A 20,507-nucleotide genomic window follows, 5' to 3' on the forward strand; every position below is an offset into this window, starting at 1 on the left:
AGATCTAGACACTATGCTCCTATTGATGCAGGCCAAAATCCCATTGGCTTTTTTTGCCGCCACATCACATTGTTGGCTCATGTTTAACTTGTTGTCCACGAGGACTCCAAGATCTTTTTCACACGTACTGCTCTCGAGCCAGGCATTGTCCCCCATTCTGTATCTTTGCATTTCATTTTTTCTGCCAAAGTGGAGTATCTTGCATTTGTCACTGTTGAACTTCATTTTGTTAGTTTTGGCCCATCTCTCTAATCTGTCAAGATCGTTTTGAATTCTGCTCCTGTCCTCTGGACTATTGGCTATCCCTCCCAATTTGGTGTCGTCTGCACACTTGATGATCATGCCTTCTAGCCCTTCATCTAAGTCATTAATAAAGATGTTGAACAGGACCGGGCCCAGGACGGAACCCTGCGGCACTCCACTTGTCACTTCTTTCCAAGATGAAGAGGAAGCATTAGTGAGCACTCTCTGTGTTCGTCCACTTAACCAATTACAGATCCACCTCACCGTAGTTTTGCCTAGCCCACATTGGACTAGTTTCCTTGCCAGAAGGTCATGGGGGACCTTGTCGAAGGCTTTACTGAAATCCAGGTACGCTACATCCACGGCATTCCCCGCATCTACCCAGCTTGTAGCTCTATCGAAGAAAGAGATCAGATTAGTCTGGCATGACTTGTTTTTGATAAATCCATGTTGACTATTAGCGATGACTGCATTTGTTTCTAAGTGTTTGCAGACCGCTTCCTTAACAATCTTTTCCAGAATCTTGCCCGGTATCGACGTGAGGCTGACCGGACGGTAGTTGTTTGGGTCGTCCTTTTTTCCCTTCTTGAAGATTGGGACCACATTGGCCCTCCTCCAATCTGCTGGAACTTCTCCCGTTCTCCAAGAACTCTCAAAGATGGTTGCCAATGGTTCCGAAATGACTTCCGCTAGTTCCTTCAATACTCTGGGGTGTAGTTGATCTGGCCCTGAAAGGGGACTTGAACTCATTAAGAGCGGCCAGGTATTCCTGGACGACTTCTTTCCCAATTTGGGGTTGGATGTCCTCCAATCCCTCATCCACTCCATCTTGCTGAGGTTGAAGACTCTCTTTTTGTGAGAAGATCTAGGCAAAGAAGGCATTAAGTAGTTCTGCCTTTTCCCTATCCCCTGTCAGCATTGCCCCATCTTCTCCGCGAAGAGGTCCTATCGCCTCCTTGTTTTTCCTTTTTCTACTGACATAAGAATAGAAGCCCTTTTTATTGTTTTTAATGTCCCTGGCAAGTCTGAGCTCGTTTTTTGCTTTAGCCTTGCGGACCTTTTCCCTACAGGTGTTGGCTATTTGTTTGTGTAGGTTTGTGCAAGGAGAAATAATCAGTCATGTAGCCTGGATTTGAGCCTTATAGGGTTTTATAGGTCATCACCAGCAATGTGAATTGTGCCCAGAAATGAATTGGCACCCAGTGGAGCTGTGGCATCAAAAGACTTGTGTACTCTCTGTAGCCAGCCCTGGTTAAAATTCTGCCTGCAGTTTTTTGAACCAGCTGTGGTTTTCAAAAACTCTTTAAGGTCTACCACAAGTACAGCACATTAGTCATCCAAACAGGATGTAACTTGAGGTATGTAACACCATGGGCAGATCAGCATCTGAAGAAACTTTTGCAGTTGGTGCACAAATTTGGATCTCCAGATTCACGGCTGATTGCAAGAGTAGCCAACCCCCCTTGCCTCCAAATGCAAAACCTCTGTCTTTAGTAGTAATGTAACCCTACCTAGCACAGCTTGAATCCTTATTCTGTTGGCTGCCTTCCAACTGACCAGGAGCATTTAGTTTTGGTCTGGAATAAGTTTTCAGGGGTTTTTTTTTTTTTTTTTGCCATTCTCCAGTCCAATACTGATGAGCAACATTCATTTAGGTCAGTGGTTCTCAACCTGTGGGTCCCCAGGTGTTTTGGTCTACAACTCCCAGAAATCCTAGCCAGTTTATCAGCTGTTATGATTTCTGGGAGTTGAAGGCCAAAACACCTGGGAACCCACAAGTTGAGAACCACTGGTTTAGGAGGAAAGGGGGAATTAGAGCTGGGTGTCATCTTCATATACATGGTGAAAGGTAAAGGTTGTCCCCTGACATTAAGTCCAGTCATGTCTGACTCTGGGGTGTGGTGCTCATCTCCATTTCCAAGCCGAAGAGCCAGCGTTGTCCATAGACACCTCCAAGGTCATGTGGCCAGCATGACCACATGGAGCGCCGTTACCTTCCTGCCGGAGCAGTACCTATTGATCTACTCACATTGCATGTTTTCGAACTCCTAGGTTGGCAGAAGCTAGGGCTGACAGCGGAAGCTCACGCCGCTCCCTGGAATCGAACCTGCGACCTTTTGGTCAACAAGCTCAGCAGCTCAGTGCTTTAACTCACTGCGCCACTGGGGGCCCTATACATGGTACCCCACCCCAAAACTCTGGATTACCCCACCTAGGGGTTTCATATATAAGTTAACAGCATAGACAACAAAACAGAGCCCTGAGGGATCCCTCAGATGAGGGCAAAGGGGTTGAACAGGGGGTCAGGACCCCTGGGGAGGGATAACGAGGGAGTATCAGAGGGGGTGCTAAAGACCATCAGAAAACACAGTATTTTCTGTTGTTCATGGGTGTTCTGTGTGGGAAGTTTGGCCCAATTCTTTCGTTGGTGGGGTTCAGAATGCTCTTTGATTGTAGGTGAACTATAAATCCAGGCAATGACAACTCCCAAATGACAAAGTCAATCCCCCCCCAACCCCACCAGTATTCAAATTTGGTGCAGTGAATGAAAATACATCCTGTGTATCAGATATTTGAGGGAGCCCCCAATGGCACAGTGGGTTAAACTGCTGAACTGCTAAACTTGTTGACCAAAAGGTCACAGGTTCGAATCCGAGGAACAGCCTGAGCTTCCGCTGCCAGCCCCAGCTTCTGTCAACCTAGCAGTTCAAAAAACATGCAAATGTGAGTAGATCAATAGGTACCGCTTCTGCAGAAAGGGAGTCATGCCGGCCACATGACCTTGGAGGTGTCTACGGACAACACCAGCTCTTAATGTCAGGGGGAAACCTTTACTTTTTTACTTTACCTATCAGATATTTACATGATGATTCATAGCAGTAGCAAAATTACAGTTATGAAGTAGAAACAAAAAAAAATTATGGTTGGGGTCACCACAACATGAGGGACTGTATTAAGGGATCACGGCATTAAGATCACGGCATCAAATCATCCAGGCGTCCCCTGGGCAATGTCCTTGCAGACGGCCAATTCTCTCACACCAGAAGTGACTTGCAGTTTCTCAAGTCGCTCCTCACACGATTAAAAAATTTTTTTAGAAGGTTGAGAAACACTGATCTATTCACTTGAACAGTTAATTTTTATTATTTGATTTGCTTGCCTATTTTAGCTTTATTTATTTTGATACTGCACATGGCATTGAATATTTGCCATTTTGTTTTTGGAAGCCACCCTGAGTCCCCTTAGGGAGAGAGGGCGGGTTAGAAATATTATTATTTTTTGAAACACAACAAGATGAATCCACAGCAGACACTCTGCTGGCTGTTGCATTGGATCCCACGTCGGACACTTCCCAAGTGTCTAGGACTGTGTGATGTATCGGTGAATAATGCATGCAGATCCCAGTAAAGTGGCCTTCTGCAGCTGGCAGCTGGTAATCTTGTCAACGCCGATTGTGTTTAAGTGCAGGCCAAGGTCCTTAGGCACTGCACCCAGTGTGCCGATCACCACTTTTCCAGTTGTTTCTCTTCAATTCTGCTGTCATCCGGGATCGCAACATCAACCATCCATACTTGGTTTTTTAACACGATCGTGAGGTCAGGAGTATTGTGCTCCAAAACTCCATCTGTCTGAATCCGGAAGTCCACCTTGTCTAGTTCCCTCTGTAGGTCATCCATCAAAGGGACCAAACCAGGCCTCAAACCAAATTAAAATAGATCTAGCAACCATGGTTAGTAGAGCAAGCCACTTTAATTCAATGTATTGTCGAAGGCTTTCATGGCTGGAATCACTAGGTTCTTGTGGGTTTTTTCGGGCTATAGAGCCATGTTCTAGAGGCATTTCTCCTGACGTTTCGCCTTCATCTATGGCAAGCATCCTCAGAGGTGTGAGGTCTGTTGGAAGTAGGAAAAATGGGTTTATATATCTGTGGAATGGCTGGGGTGGGGCAAGGAGCTCTTCCCTGCTGCAGTTAGGTGTGAATGTTTAATTCACTTTAATTCAGCTTCTCTCTTTTCCTACTGCCTTTTCCAGTGAGGTGTCATATCTCACATGTGTCCCAGGCAGTTCCCATTGGCTTCTAGGGAAAGTTACGTCCTGGTTTGCTCTCAGGTCCATGTCTTTGTCTGTTTTCTATTTGAATGCACACACACAGGTGGATTTGTTCAGATGTCTGAGTTCATATGCTCTATTATTTTCATGACAAAAAGGGTTTTTGTTCAGGTTTTTTAAAAATTAATGAAATGCATCTCTATATGCTACATGCAAAGAACAGGTAATAAAATAAATGCAGGCCTATGCTTGTGAAGCTACTGATAGAAAATAGATGTCTGTACTTTACCTTTATGTTTGTACTAAATCTGAAGTCGAGAAAATCAACACTAGGAGAGTACAGGGGATTCTGGGCTAAACACTTGGGCTATATTTCCACCATCCCTGGTTTAGATATGATTTATTTTGAAACTTTCATCTTTATATAGTTTTTGAAGCAAAGACAAAACAGATGTTTTCTTTAATTAATAGAAAGGATTGTCTTGACTAAATGCATCTTGTAATTCGTATAATTTGTAATACTTCAATCAAGGAGAATTTCAATCTAATATAATCTTTTCTTTTATTTCCCTTCTTCTCAAACCATGTAAATAGAAACGACACCATTTAAATGTTTGGAAAATAGAAAGACTTTCAGTTGGAAGGAAAAGCTCCCCTGCCGTCAAGCAATTCACACAGGAGATAAACCTTTTGAATACTTGTCTGGAGGGAACTTCATTCAGAAGAAAAACCTTAGTAGTCATGAAAATCTTATTCCCCATCAGGAAGCTCATGCACGAGAAAGACCATTTCAGTGTTTGGAGTGTGGAAAGAGTTTTACTCAGAAGATAGGCCTCACCTATCATCAAGCTATTCATACAGGGGAAAAGCCATTTAAATGCTTGGAGTGTGGAAAGAGTTTCACTCAGAAGACAGTTCTTGTCTGTCACCAGGCAACTCACACAGGAGAAAGACCTTTTCAGTGCTTAGAGTGTGGAAAGAGCTTCAGTCAGAAGACAAACCTTGCTCGTCATCAGGCAGCTCACACAGGAGAGAAACCATTTCAGTGCTCAGAGTGTGGAAAGAGCTTCACTCGGAAAGAATACCTCGTTCTTCATCAGGCAGTTCATACAGGGGAGAAGCCATTTCTATGCTTGGAGTGTGGAAAGAGCTTTAGTGAGAAGAGAAACCTTTACACGCATCAAAGATGTCACACTGGGGAGAAACCATTTCAATGCTCAGAGTGTGGAAAGAGCTTCAGGCAGAAGGCAGTCCTTATTTGTCATCAGGCAACTCACACAGGAGAGAAACCATTTGAATGCTCAGACTGTGGAAAAAGCTTCAGTCAGAAGACGAACCTTGTTCGTCATCAGGCAGCTCACACAGGAGAAAAACCATTCAAATGCTCAGAGTGTGGAAAAAGCTTCAGTCGTAAGACAATCCTGACTTTTCATCAGTCAACTCACACAGGGGAGCAACCATTTAAATGCTTGGAGTGTGGGAAGAGTTTTAGACAAAAGAGGAACCTCACTAATCATCAAAACTGTCATACTGGAGAGAAGCCATTTAAATGCTTGGAATGTGGCAAGGCTTTTAGTTGGAAGAAAAGTTTAATTCATCATCAAGTAACTCACACAGGGGACAAACCATTTAAATGCTTGGAGTGTGGAAAGAGTTTTAACTGGGAGAAAAGCCTAGATTTTCATCAGGCAACTCACATGGGTAGAAAAACATTTAAGTGCCTGGAATGTGGGAAATGTTTCTCTCTTAAGAGCAGCCTCACTCGTCATCAGGTAACTCACACAGGAGAGCAACCATTTAAATGCTTGGAGTGTGGAAAGTGCTTCATTTGGAAGAATAGCTTAATTTATCATCAAGTAACTCATTCAGGGGAGAAGCCATTTAAATGCTTGGAGTGTGGGAAGAAATTCAGTTTGGAGAAAAGCCTCATTTCCCATCAGGCAATCCACACAGGTGTAAAAGCATTTAAATGCCTGGAGTGTGGGAAATGTTTCTATCTTAAGAGCAGCCTCACTCGCCATCGGTTATTCACACATGAGAGAAACTGTTAAATTGTTTACAGTGTGGAAAAAGCTCAGTTTTGCAAAATAGCTCAATTTATCTATTTATTTACACCATTTCTACCCCGCCCTTCTCACCCCCCGAGGGGGAACTCAGGGCGGCTGACACAGGCAGCAATTTGATGCCACAATATCAATAATAACAATGTAAAATCAAAATACGTAGCAGATTAAAAACAGTAACATCTATATATATAAATTTGTTAGGGGCATCCAACGAGGAAACAAAACTCAAAAACCCCCCAACGAAACTTAACCAAAATTCCCATGCCCATAACACAACCCACAAGGTACAAACATATCTACTCAAAATGAAAAACAACACAACAACACACTCACAAAACGGCAAAACAACAAAACTCAAAAATCCCCCAACAAAACTTAACCAAAATTCCCATGCCCATAACACAACCCACAAGGTACAAACATATCTACTCAAAATGAAAAACAACAGAACAACACACTCACAAAACGGCAAAACAACAAAACTCAAAAATCCCCCAACGAAACTTAACCAAAATTCCCATGCCCATAACACAACCCACAAGGTACAAACATATCTACTCAAAATGAAAAACAACACAACAACACACTCACAAAACGGCAAAACAACAAAACTCAAAAATCCCCCAACGAAACTTAACCAAAATTCCCATGCCCATAACACAACCCACAAGGTACAAACATATCTACTCAAAATGAAAAACAACACAACAACACACTCACAAAACGGCAAAAGACTAAAACTCAAAAAAACCCCAGCGAAACTTAACCAAAATTCCCATGCCCATAACACAACCCACAAGGTACAAACATATCTACTCAAAATGAAAAACAACACAACAACACACTCACAAAACGGCAAAAGACTAAAACTCAAAAAAACCCCAACGAAACTTAACCAAAATTCCCATGCCCATAACACAACCCACAAGGTACAAACATATCTACTCAAAATGAAAAACAACACAACAACACACTCACAAAACGGCAAAAGAATAAAACTCAAAAAAACCCCAGCGAAACTTAACCAAAATTCCCATGCCCATAACACAACCTACAAGGTACAAACATATCTACTCAAAATGAAAAACAACACAACAACACACTCAAAATGGCAAAAAAACAAAACTCAAAAACCCCCCAACGAAACTTAACCACAATTCCCATGCCCATAACACAACCCACAAGGTACAAACATATGAAACCAAGTAGTGAAAGAAGGAAAGAAAGAAAGAGGTAGAGAAGGAAGAAAGGAGAGAAAGGGGGAGGAAAAGGGGGAAGGAATAGGTAGGTACCTCTCTTTCATAATAGTCCAGATATCTACCTCAACTTTGATAACATTTACTATAGGCCACAGCAACGCGTGGCAGGGCACAGCTAGTTAATTATAATCACATAAACACATAATCACATAGCTGCTTCCAATTGTCGTAACAGTCGCCCTACAAGTCACACACTGGAATTATTAGTGTGGGAATGAATAATGTCAAGAGATCCATTTCACTTCTCACCATGCAGTTGATGCAGGGGAATAATTATTTAATTCTTCAGAATTCAAGTCAAGCTAGGGGATATTCACACATTTTCTGTTATGAAATATCAAATGAAACATAACTTACAATATGTTGACAGCTATCCATTCATGCATTCTGGTGATTGGAAATATTTCTGGTGGTATGGTAGAGGCTCCTTCTTTGGAAGCTTTTAAACAGACTGGATGGCCATCTGTCGGGAGTGCTTTGAATGTGATTTTCCGGCTTCTTGGCAGAATGGGGTTGGACTGGATGGCCCATGAGATCTCTTCCAACTTTATGATTCTATGATTCTATCATGTATATTCAGGGTAAGAAATACATGCTTTTTTCAAAACGTGTTTAGAACTCAGAGGTGTTTTTATGCTATATTAAAGGAATATTTTTGCTCTGGTTTTGTGTGCTTGGGTTTCAGGGAAAGATTTTATTTTGTGTGCGTGTGTCTGTGTGTCAGGAGCGACTTGAAAAAATGCAAGTCACTTCTGGTGTGAGAGAATTGGCTGTCTGCAAGGACGTTGCCCAGGGGATGCCCAGATGTTTTGATGTTTTACCATCCTCGTGGGAGGCTTCTCTCATGTCCTCGCATGGGGAGCTGGAGTCGACATAGGGAGCTCATCCGCGCTCTCCCCGGATTCGAACCTGCGACCTGTCGGTCTTCAGTCCTGCCATCACATAAGGCTTTAATCCACTGCGCCACTGGAAAAAGATGTAAATCACTAACAGTTACAGGAGCTAACTCGGGCACGGGCAAACTTTTGTTGGACTTCAACTCCCAAAATTTGTAACAACCTCAGCCCCTTTCCTTTCCCCCTCAGCCGCTTAATTTTAATTACCGTGGCTCATGGAGTCCTAGCAATTGTAGTTTGGTAATTCGCCAGCACTCTTCTGATAATATTAAAGAACTTGTAAAACTACAACTCCCATGATTTCTTTGCATTGAGCCATGGCAGTTAAAGCGGTGTCAAATTTCATCAATTCTTCAGTATAGCTCAGGCATGGGCAAAGTTCGGCCCTCAATGTGTTTTGGACTTCAACTCCCACAATTCATAACAGCCTCAGGCCCCTTCCTTTTCCCCCTCAGCCGCTTAAGCTCCATACTTCAGGAAATAAAGCCCGACTGCTCATTGGAGGGAAGGATATGAGAGGCCAAGATGAAGTACTTTGGCCACATCATGAGAAGAAAGGAAAGCTTTAGAGAAGACAATGATGCTGGGGAAAATGGAAGGAAAAAGGAAGAGGGGCCAACCAAAGGCAAGATGGATGGGATCCTTGAAGTGATTGGATTGGCCTTGAAGGAGCTGGGGGTGGTGACGGCCGACAGGGAGCTCTGGCGTGGGCTGGTCCATGAGGACACGACGAGTCGGAAACAACTGAACGAATGAACAGCAACAACAAACAAGCAATAACTAAACTAGACACATTGACTAGAAGATTGCCAGTGGGTTCATTGTTACTCACCTCCAAGTAACTAACACCTACACCAGTATACATTGTAGCTTAGAGAAGACAATATTTATTTATCGTGTCAGGAGCAAACCAAACAGCTGTATTGCATTTTTAACAAACATACAAACAAAACACAAAGTTTTCTAGCTTGATAGTTGATTAAATGTCCTTTGACCAGTATCTGGCTACTTGGAGTGCCTCTGGTGTTGCTGCAAGAAGGTCCTCAATTGTGCATGTAGCAGGGCTCAGGTTGCATTGCAGCAGGTGGTCAGTGGTTTGCTCTCCTCTGCACTCGCATGTCGAGGATTCCACTTTGTAGCCCCGTTTATGAAGGTTGGCTCTGCATCTCGTGGTGCCAGAGCACAGTCTGTTCAGCGCCTTCCAAGTCGCCCAGTCTTCTGTGTGCCCAGGGGGGGAGTCTCTCATTTGGTATCAGCCATTGGTTGAGGTTCTGGGTTTGAGCCTGCCACTTTTGGACTCTCGCTTGCTGAGGTGTTCCAGCAAGTGTCTCTGTAGATCTTAGAAAACTATTTCTTGATTTAAGTTGTTAATGTGCTGCCTGATAACCAAACGGGATGAGCTGGAGATGTCATTGCCTTGGTCCTTTCACAATTGGCGGATGTTAGGTGGTGCAATACTGGCTAGACAGTGTAGTTTCTCCAGTGGTGTAGGGCGTAGACACACTGTGATAATGCGGCATGTCTCATTAAGAGCCACATTTACTGTTTTAGCGTGGTGAGATATGTTCCACACAGGGCATGATGCTGGGGAGTAGCAGCAGAGTAGCATAGCTCAAGGGCAGATGTCTTCACTGTGTCTGGTTGTGACCCCCAGATTGTGCGAGTCAGCTTTCGTATGATATTGTTTCTAGCGCCCACTTTTTGCTTGATATTCAGGCAGTGCTTCTTGTAGGTCAGAGCACGGTCCAGAGTGACTCCCAGGTATTTGGGTGTGCTGCAATGCTCCAGTGGGATTCCTTCCCAGGTCATCCTCAGGGCTCTGGAAGACAATGATGCTTGGGAAAATGGAGGGAAAAAGGAAGAGGGGCCGACCAAGGGCAAGATGGATGGATGGTATCCTTGAATAATAATAATAATAATAATAATAATAATAATAATAATAATGTATTGTCGAAGGCTTTCATGGCTGGAATCATTTTCGGGCTATATGGCCATGTTCTAGAGCCATTTCTTCTGACGTTTCGCCTGCATCTATGGCAAGCATCCTCAGAGGTGAGGTCTGCTGGAATTGGGGAAAAAGGGGTTTATATATCTGTGGAAATATATATATGCTGGGGAAAGTGGCAAAAGGAAGAGGGGCTGACCAAGGACAAGATGGATGGATGGCATCCTTGAAGTGACTGGACTGACCTTGAAGGAGCTGGGGGTGGTGACGGCCAACAGGGAGCTCTGGCGTGGGCTGGTCCATGAAGTCATGAAGTGTTGGAGACGACTGAACGAATGAACAACAACAACATATCTGTGGACTGACCAGGGTGAGACAAAAGGCTTTTGTAAGTTGGGCTAGGTGTGAATCTTTCAACTGACCACCTTGATTAGCATACAATGGGCTGACTGTGCCTGGAGCAAACTCTTCTTGAAAGGTTATTAGATGTCCCTGCCTGTTTTTCTCTCTGCTGTTTTTGCTGTTGCAATTTTAGAATTTTTTTTTAATACTGGTAGCCAGATTTTGTTCATTTTCATGGTTTCTTCCTTTCTGTTGAAATTGTTCACATGTATGTGGATTTCAACGGCTTCTCTGTGTAGTCTGACATGGTGGTTGTGAGAGTGGTCCAGCATTTCTGTGGAGGAGAGCGACTAAAATGATAAAAGGTCTGGAGAACAAGCCCTATGAGGAGCGGCTTAAGGAACTGGGCATGTTTATCCTGAAGAAGAGAAGGCTGAGAGGGGATATGATAGCCATGTATAAATATGTGAGAGGAAGCCACAGGGAGGAGGAGGGAGCAAGCTTGTTTTCTGCTTCCTTGGAGACTAGGACGCAATGGAACAATGGCTTCAAACTAAAAGAAAGGAGATTCCATCTGAACATGAGGAAGAACTTCCTGACTGTGAGAGCCGTTCAGCAGTGGAACTCTCTGCCCCGGAGTGTGGTGGAGGCTCCTTCTTTGGAAGCTTTGAAACAGAGGCTGGATGGCCATCTGCCAGGGGTGATTTGAATGCAACATTCCTGCTTCTTGGCAGAATGGGGTTGGACTAGATGGCCCATGAGGTCTCTTCCAACTCTTTGATTCTATGATTCTATGACTGTGAGAGCCGTTCAGCAGTGGAACTCTCTGCCCCGGAGTGTGGTGGAGGCTCCTTCTTTGGAAGCTTTGAAACAGAGGCTGGATGACCATCTGTTAGGGGTGATTTGAATGCAATATTCCTGCTTCTTGGCAGAATGGGGTTGGACTAGATGGCCCATGAGGTCTCTTCCAACTCTTTGATTCTATGATTCTATGACTGTGAGAGCCGTTCAGCAGTGGAACTCTCTGCCCCGGAGTGTGGTGGAGGGTCCTTCTTTGGAAGCTTTTAAACAGAGGCTGGATGACCATCTGTTAGGGGTGATTTGAATGCAATATTCCTGCTTCTTGGCAGAATGGGGTTGGACTAGATGGCCCATGAGGTCTCTTCCAACTCTTTGATTCTATGATTCTATGACTGTGAGAGCCGTTCAGCAGTGGAACTCTCTGTCCCGGAGTGTGGTGGAGGCTCCTTCTTTGGAAGATTTGAAACAGAGGCTGGATGGCCATCTGTCAGGGGTGATTTGAATGCAATATCCCTGCTTCTTGGCAGAATGGGGTTGGACTGGATGGCCCATGAGGTCTCTTCCAACTCTTGGATTCTATGATTCTATGACTTAGTCAGCTACCAAGTTTGCAAAATTTGTGTTTTGTTTGTTTGTTTAAAATACAACACAATTGTTTGGTTGTTCCTGACAGGGTAAATAAATCACCCTCTTTCCAACTTTCCCATCCCCAAAGCCTCTGGTTGCTTCTGGATCTGGTTTTGTTCTGTTAGAATTGTAACACAATGGTATGGTTGCTGATGACATGATAACTAAATAGCCCCAAAGCAGCCTGGTGCCAGTAGAGGGGGGCCTTGTTGACCTCCTCCTCCTCCTCCTCTCTCCTGGCCTGAGGGAGCCCTAAGCCCCGCCCCCTTTCTCCTCTGCTCCTCCCACTCCTAGAACGCCCCCTCCCCGTTGCCAGGCGACCAAGAGGGCTTGCCGTGGTGGCTCAGGCGCTGGAGGCCGCGTCGCCCGGCCTTCCCACTCAGGGAGCCTCCCTTGGCCCCTTCTTCCCTGGGGCAAGCGTCCCCAGAGCAAGGCCAGAGCTGGCGGGCCTCTCTGGACTGGTTTCTGGGCGTGAGGCCTTTCCTTGCGCCTTTGGCCTTCCACCCAGGTGACCCAGAAGCAAGCCAAGAGCCCTTCCTTCTTCCCAGTTCTGTTCTCTTTCTCAAAAGGGCCCTTCCTTCCACACAGCCCTAGATCTCAGGGTCACAAGGCAGAAAACCCCACAGACTGGGTTACCTGAGTCCACACAGCCAGCCATAGATCCCAGTTCAAAGCCGAACATGGTTTATTCAGCTGTGTGGAAGGAAGGGGCCCCAGAGGGATTTCGCTCCAGAGAGACAGAGACAGAGGTCTCTCCTAACGATAGATTATATGTATTGTCGAAGGCTTTCATGGCCGGAATCACTCAGTTCTTGTGGGTTTTTTTGGGCTATATGGCCATGTTCTAGAGGCATTTCTCCTGACGTTTCGCCTGCATCTATGGCAAGCTTCCTCAGAGGTAGTGAGGTCTGTTGAAACTAGGAAAAATGGTTTATATATCTGTGGAATGACCAGGGTGGGGCAAAGGACTTTTGTAAGTTGATGTATGGGAACCAGAGGAAAAGTGTTCCTGCCATACATCAAGGGAACCACTGACCGCATAGGGAAGCTGATGAGGAAACACAACATACAAACAATCTACAAACCCACCAAGAAAATCCAACAAATGCTCCGTTCAGCAAAGGACAAGAGGGATCCTCTCACCTCTTCAGGAGTCTACCGTATACCATGCAGCTGTGGACAAGTCTACATAGGGACCACCAAACGCAGCATTGCCCAGACACGCATCAAGGAACATGAAAGGCACTGCAGACTACTCCAACCAGAGAAATCAGCCATAGCAGAGCACCTGATGAACCAACCTGGACACAGCATTTTATTTGAGAACACAAAAATGCTGGACCACTCTCACAACCACCATGTCAGACTACACAGAGAAGCCATTGAAATCCACAAACGTGGACAATTTCAACAGAAAGGAAGAAACCATGAAAATGAACAAAATCTGGCTACCAGTATTAAAAATTTCTAAAATTGCAACAGCAAAAACAGCAGAGAGAAAAACAGGCAGGGACATCTAATCACCTTTCAAGAAGAGTTTGCTCCAGGCACAGTCAGCCCATTGTATGCTAATCAAGGTGGTCAGTTGAAAGATTCACACCTAGCCCAACTTACAAAAGCCTTTTGTCTCACCCTGGTCATTCCACAGATATATAAACCCCTTTTTCCCAGCTCCAGCAGACCTCACCTCTGAGGAAGCTTGCCATAGATGCAGGCGAAACGTCAGGAGAAATGCCTCTAGAACATGGCCATATAGCCCGAAAAAGCCCACAAGAACTGATAGATTATATACTCTCGCTGACTCCTTCTGCACTGCCATATCATCCAGATTAGCAGATTGAACTGGATTATATTAGGCCCCTTCTACACTACCGTGGTGGAGCAGCAGGTTAAACCGCTTAGCTGCTGAACCTGCTGACTGAAAGGTTGGTGGTTCAGATCCGGGGATTGCAGTGAGCTCCTGTTGTTAGGCCCAGCTTCTGTTAGCCTAACAGTTCAAAAAGTGTAAATATATGTGTGTGTGTGTGTGTATATATATATATATATATATGCGCAGATGACACCACTCTGATGGCCGAAAGGAAGGAGGAGCTGAGGAGCCTTCTAATCAAGGTGAAAGAAGAAAGTGCAAAAGCCGGGTTGCAGCTAAACGTCAAAAAAACCAAGATTATGGCAACAAGAATGATTGACAACTGGAAAATAGAGGGAGAAAATGTGGAGACCATGACAGACTTTGTATTTCTAGGTGCAAAGATTACTGCAGATGCAGACTGTGGCCGGAAATCAGAAGACGCTTCCTTCTTGGGAGGAGAGCAATGTCCAGTCTCGATAAAATAGTAAAGAGTAGAGACATCAGACTGGCAACAAAGATCCATTGCCTAGTCAAAGCCATGGTCTTCCCTGTAGTCACCTACGGATGTGAGAGCTGAACCTCAGGGAAGGCTGAGCGAAGGAAAAGAGATGCTTTTGAGCTGTGGTGCTGGAGGAAAATGCTGAGAGTGCCTTTGACCAAGAGAAGATCCAACCAGTCCATCCTCCAGGAAATAAAGCCCGACTGCTCATTGGAGGGAAGGAGACTAGAGACAAAGCTGAAGTCCTTTGGCCACATCATGAGGAGACAGCAAAGCCTAGAGAAGACAATGATGCTGGGGAAAATGGAAGGCAAAAGGAAGAGGGGCCGACCAAGGGCAAGATGGATGGATGGCATCCTTGAAGTGACTGGACTGACCTTGAAGGAGCTGGGGGTGGTGACGGCCGACAGGGAGCTCTGGCGTGGACTGGTCCATGGGGGACGACTGAATGAATGAACAACTTCAGATCATTATTCCTGGAACCCCTGGTGGTGCAGTGGGTTAAGCCCTTGTGCCAGCAGGATTGAAGACTGACAGGTCATAGGTTTGAATCCAGGGAGAATGTGATAATGTGACAACTGGAAAATAGAGGGAGAAAATGTGGAGACCATGACAGACTTTGTATTTCTAGGTGCAAAGATTACTGCAGATGCAGACTGTTTTGGCCACATCATGAGGAGACAGCAAAGCCTAGAGAAGACAATTCTGCTGGGGAAAGTGGAAGGCAAAAGGAAGAGGGGCCGACCAAGGGCAAGATGGATGGATGGCATCCTTGAAGTGACTGGACTGACCTTGAAGGAGCTGGGGGTGGTGACGGCCGACAGGGAGCTCTGGCGTGGACTGGTCCATGAGGTCACGAAGAGTCAGAGACGACTGAACGAATGAACAACAACAAGACTGTGGCCAGGAAATCAGAAGACGCTTACTTCTTGGGAGGAGAGCAATGTCCAATTTCGATAAAATAGTAAAGAGTAGAGACAAAGATCCATTGCCTAGTCAAAGCCATGGTATTCCCTGTAGTCACCTATGGATGTGAGAGCTGGGCCTTAGGGAAGGCTGAGCGAAGGAAGATAGATGCTTTTGATCTGTGGTGCTGGAGGAAAGTGCTGAGAGTGCCTTGGACTGCGAGAAGATCCAACCAGTCCATCCTCCAGGAAATAAAGCCCGGCTGCTCACTGGAGGGAAGGATACTAGAGAAAAAGTTGAAGTACTTTGGCCACATCATGAGGAGACAGCAAAGCCTAGAGAAGACAATTATGCTGGGGAAGGTGGAAGGTAAAAGGAAGAGGGGCCAACCAAGGGCACGATGGATGGATGGTATCCTTGAAGTGACTGGACTGACCTTGAAGGAGCTGGGGGTGGTGACGGCCGACAGGGAGCTCTGGCGTGAACTGGTCCATGAGGTCACGAAGAGTCGGAGACGACTGAACGAATGAACAACATATATCTCAGTGATTTGTTGGGGGGGGGGGGGCAAAATACTGTTTGCTTACCATTGAAAATTACTTAGGGCCGCCTCTGGCAAGAGTCATTGCCATCTTGAAGCCAGGCAAAGACCTACAAGAAGCACGTGCCCTGACCTACAAGAAGCACATCAAGCAAAAAGTGGGTGCTAGAAACAATATCATACGAAAGCTGACTGGCACAACCTGGGGATCACAACCAGACACAGTGAAGACATCTGTCCTTGCGCTATGCTACTCTGCTGCTGAGTATGCATGCCCAGTGTGGAACACATCTCACCACGCTAAAACAGTGGCTGTGGCTCTTAAAGAGACATGTCGCATTATCACGGGGTGTCCGCGCCCTACACCACTGGAGAAATTACACTGCTTAGCCGGTATTGCACCACCTGACATCCGCCGGGAAGTAGCAGCCAATAGTGAAAGACCAAGGCAGTGACATCTCCAGCTCATCCCCTGTTTGGGTATCAGCCAGCACGTCAACGACTTAAATCTAGAAATAATTTTCTAAGATCTGCAGAGACACTCGCTGGAACACCCCAGCAAGCAAGAGTCCAAAAGTGGCAGGCTCAAACCCAGAACCTCAACCAATGGCTGATACCAAATGAGAACGCAGTCTGTTCAGCGCCTTCCAAGTAGCCCAGTTTTCTGTGTGCCCAGGGGGGACCATAAGATGCAGAGCCAATCTTAAGAAATGGGGCCACAAATCCACGACATGCGAGTGTGGAGAAGAGCAAATCACTGACCACCTGCTGCAATGCAACCTGAACCCTGCCACATGCACAAGGGGGGACCTTCTTGCGGCAACACCAGAGGCACTCCAAGTGGCCAGATTCTGGTCAAAGGACATTTAATCAATTGCCAAGATTGCAAACTTTGTGTTTTGTCTGTTTGTTTGTTTTGTTAAAAATGTAATACAATCTGTCTGGTTGCTCCTGACACGATAAATAAATAAATCTAACATGTCTGAGAATTTAGGCCAATCTGCCTTTCTGAAGTGGAATCTTCATTTAAATCGAACTTCTTGAGGCCTTATCATTGGGAACAGTTGGCATACCATTGGTCGGTGCTGTGTGTTTGGAATTGGTGGTCCCACTGATTTAGTGCAATGCTGTACAATGCTGTCGCTCACAAATAAGAGGTCTGGGTTATAACCTCGGTGCCATCTCCCGGTGTTGTAGGATGGTGGGAGCTTACTATCATGAATGAGTGATAGTTTGTGCAGTTCAGACCAGGAGAGGACAGCCTCTCCATTTTTGTCCTCATAATAATAATCATCATCATGATCATCATGATCATCATCATGATCATCATCATCACCTTTTAAAAAAAAGATGAGTAGATAGGTAGGCATTCCGTTGCAAAATGTGTAGTTTCAGTGTCATTTGCAGTTTTCTTTCTGGCAATACTTCTACATTTGCATACTGTTGCGTGGGACTGAAAAATCAGCCCTTCAATATCTTCCCAGGTAGGACCCGAAGCTCAGATGAGCCTGAAACTGAGCTGGAAGACAAACAGACAACAAAGAAGAGCTTTAGTCAATTGCAATACCAAGTCCGGGACTAGTTCCAATCCAACTTATTCACAGCACAGGTTGAGAAAAGAAGCCCTAAACTCCAAAATGTGACATATTCCTGGGCTGGAGAATGCTCCTGTGTCCATAGGGTCGTTTCCTCATAGGTTTCTTTTTAGGACTGTGGCTGTCACTCTGAGACATGTTTATGTGATCAGTTTTCCTCACCTTGTTCTCTCTCTCCCAGAGGCTGGAATGATGTTGTGGCCAAATCTCCAGTCATTTCTTCCGCTTTGTGGTGGAGTGGAAGTGAATCAGGTAAGCAGAAGGATTCCTGGGAGGGGAGGAAGGGGGTCATTTCTTCCAGGCTCAATCATCAAATATCTCTTGAAACAGAAAAGATTGACTGTGTTTTCTTAGAAGTAGTTTATTTATTTATTTATTTACTGTATTTGTATACTGCCTTTCTCAGCCAATTGGCGACTCAAGGCAGTGTCCAACAAATCAATATACATAAAACATAATATAGAAAAAAAACATTAAACAGTATAAGACATCACAAAAACAATATAAACATCACCAGCCTCTCATTATTCTCAAGCATTGTCCAATTCCATTGTCATTTCCTATCTTAGCTACTCTGTATTTGTAAACGCTTGCTCAAATAGCCACGTATTATCTTGCCTCCAAAACGCCAAGAGGGAGAGAGCAGATCTGATCTCCCCAGGGAGGGCATTCCATAGCCGAGGGGCACCACTGAGAAGGCCCTGTCTCTTGTCCCCGCCAAACGTGCTTGTGACGAAGGCGGGACCGAGAGCAGGGCCTCCCCAGATGATCTTAAAGTCCTCAGTGGTTCGTAAGGGGAGATACGTTCGGACAGGTGAGTTGGGCCAGAACTGTTTAGGGCTTTATAGGCCAAAGCCAGAACTTTGAATTGGTCCTGGTAGCAAACTGGCAGCCAGTGGAGCTGGCGCAACAAGGGGGTTGTATGCTCCCTGAGCGCCGCTCCTGTTAACAACCTGGCTGCCGTTCGTTGGACTAGTTGAAGCTTCCAGACCATCTTCAAAGGCAACCCCACATAGAGAGCATTGCAGTAGTCTATACGGGATGTAACCAGAGCGTGAACTACTGTGGCCAAGTCAGACTTCCCAAGGTACGGGTGCAGCTGGCGCACAAGTTTTAACTGTGCAAATGCTCCCCTGGTCACCGCCGAGACCTGGGGTTCCAGGCTCAGAGATGAGTCCAGGATCACACCCAAGCTGCGAACCTGTGTCTTCAGGGGGAGTATAACCCCATCCAACACAGGCTGTAACCCTATGCCCTAGTTGCAACCTCTGAGACATGTTCATGTGATTGACTTTCCACCCCTTTCTCTCTCTCTCTCTCTCTCTCTCCCAGGGGCTGGAATGAGATTGTTGGCAAACCCATAGTTGTTTCTTCCGCTTTGTGATGGAAGTGAGTCAGGTAAGCAGAAGGATTCCTGGGAGAGGAAGAAGGGAGCTACCTGGCGATCATTTCTTCCAGGCTTCATCCTCAAACATCTCTTGAAACAGAAAAGATTGAATGGAGGTTTCTTCAAAGTGAGATACTGAAGGCACGATTGCAGACAGTGGCAACGAGGAGGAAAATAAATTAGAGAAATCTTAAGAAACCAAGAATAAATGTCTAAAGACCTTCCAGCTGAGTTAAGATTTAAAAGGGATGTGTCCAAGAAATGGAAGGATGGGGGGCGGGAATCCCCAAAGGAGGATTCAAATGACTAACCAGCATAAGGTAGGAAAAGGCCTCACAAACTAAAGCAGAAAATGAGCTCAGGCTTGCCAGAGAGGTTGGGACTTCATGTGATGGTGGCGATGGTGGTGTGGAGGAGCTGGCCACAGTTCTGTTGTCATGGACCAATCACTACCTGGTCGGGTTTAGACTTGCTGGGTCTCCAAACCTCTGCAGGGGTGGGAGACTGATTAAGATGGTCCGTCCCAGGAGGCTTATGGATCCGGATGGATTCCTGACAGCTCTTGGAGACTTTCCTGTCACCTTATCAGGCAATTTGGTTGAAGCTCTGGCTGACCTCTGGAATGGGGAACTGGCCGGGGCGGTGGACAGAATCACTCCTGAAGGTCCCCTCTCATGGAGCAGAGACAAAGCAGCCCCTTGGTTTTGCAAGGCGTTGGTGGAGATGAAGCAAGTGAGATGGAGACTAGAGCGACCTTGGCAGAGAAGTCAAAAACAGATCTGACCAAGCTAACAATGTGATGCACCAGCTTAGAAACCTATGGGATTTTGGGCTGCGTCCGAAGGAATGTAGTCTCTACATTAAGGGAAGTCACTATGAGTTTCTTTCTGCTTTGGTGAGGCCCTACCTGGAATATCACTGAGTCCAGTTCTGGGCAACACAATAAAAGCTGGAACATGTCCAGACTCCATTTCTGATTCTACCCATCAATTAAGAAATGGTTCTTAATTGTGATCAACCAGATGTCTGTACAAAGCTTTCAACCGCAGCATGGAGGCCTTTGGCCTTTCCCTTTCAAACAACCAACAGGAATGTAAACCAGCTTCAGAGCGTTTCTTGTAATTCTTTTTCTTGATTTCCCTTATGTGAGAAGGATTTGTTTTCTTTTCCCACCAGGGCCCAATCACCTTTGAGGACGTGGCTGTCCGTTTCTGCCCGGAGGAGTGGGTTCTCCTGAGCCCTGATCAGAAAGTCTTGCACACGCAAGTAATGGAGGAGGTTCGTGGGATGGTGGACTCTCTTGGTAAGGCTCCCTCACTGGTGGGAATTTCTATTGCAAAAGTGCAGCATCCCAATTAGCAGCTTCCTGGTGGGAGCAGAATCCTAAATCATGCCGATCTCCGAGAGTTCTCAAGGCGGGGCGTATGTTAGAAATAGATGACATCAGAGCAATATTGACTTGGTGCCTGAGCAACAGCACTCTTAGCACCAATTCGGA

At 45.5% G+C, this 20,507-nt stretch overlaps 1 protein-coding gene across 2 annotated transcripts in view; it reads left to right on the plus strand.

The window, feature by feature from the left end:
• Window positions 1-20,507, plus strand: part of LOC132765787 (zinc finger protein 160-like) — a 39,153-nt gene that overhangs the window by 12,998 nt on the left and 5,648 nt on the right. Inside the window, exons 1-3 of one of the 2 annotated variants that reach the window (XM_067465139.1) lie at window positions 17,845-17,874; window positions 18,955-19,020; window positions 20,186-20,312. In XM_067465139.1, the coding sequence (XP_067321240.1) occupies window positions 19,006-19,020; window positions 20,186-20,312 (142 nt within the window). In that variant the 5' untranslated portion in view covers window positions 17,845-17,874; window positions 18,955-19,005. Of the gene's footprint in view, window positions 1-4,887; window positions 6,301-17,844; window positions 17,875-18,954; window positions 19,021-20,185; window positions 20,313-20,507 lie in introns of those variants that run through there. The other variant, XM_067465140.1, reaches the window with a different exon arrangement.

The sequence above is a fragment of the Anolis sagrei genome, chromosome 2, assembly GCF_037176765.1.
Source record: "Anolis sagrei isolate rAnoSag1 chromosome 2, rAnoSag1.mat, whole genome shotgun sequence".
NCBI lineage: Eukaryota > Metazoa > Chordata > Lepidosauria > Squamata > Dactyloidae > Anolis > Anolis sagrei.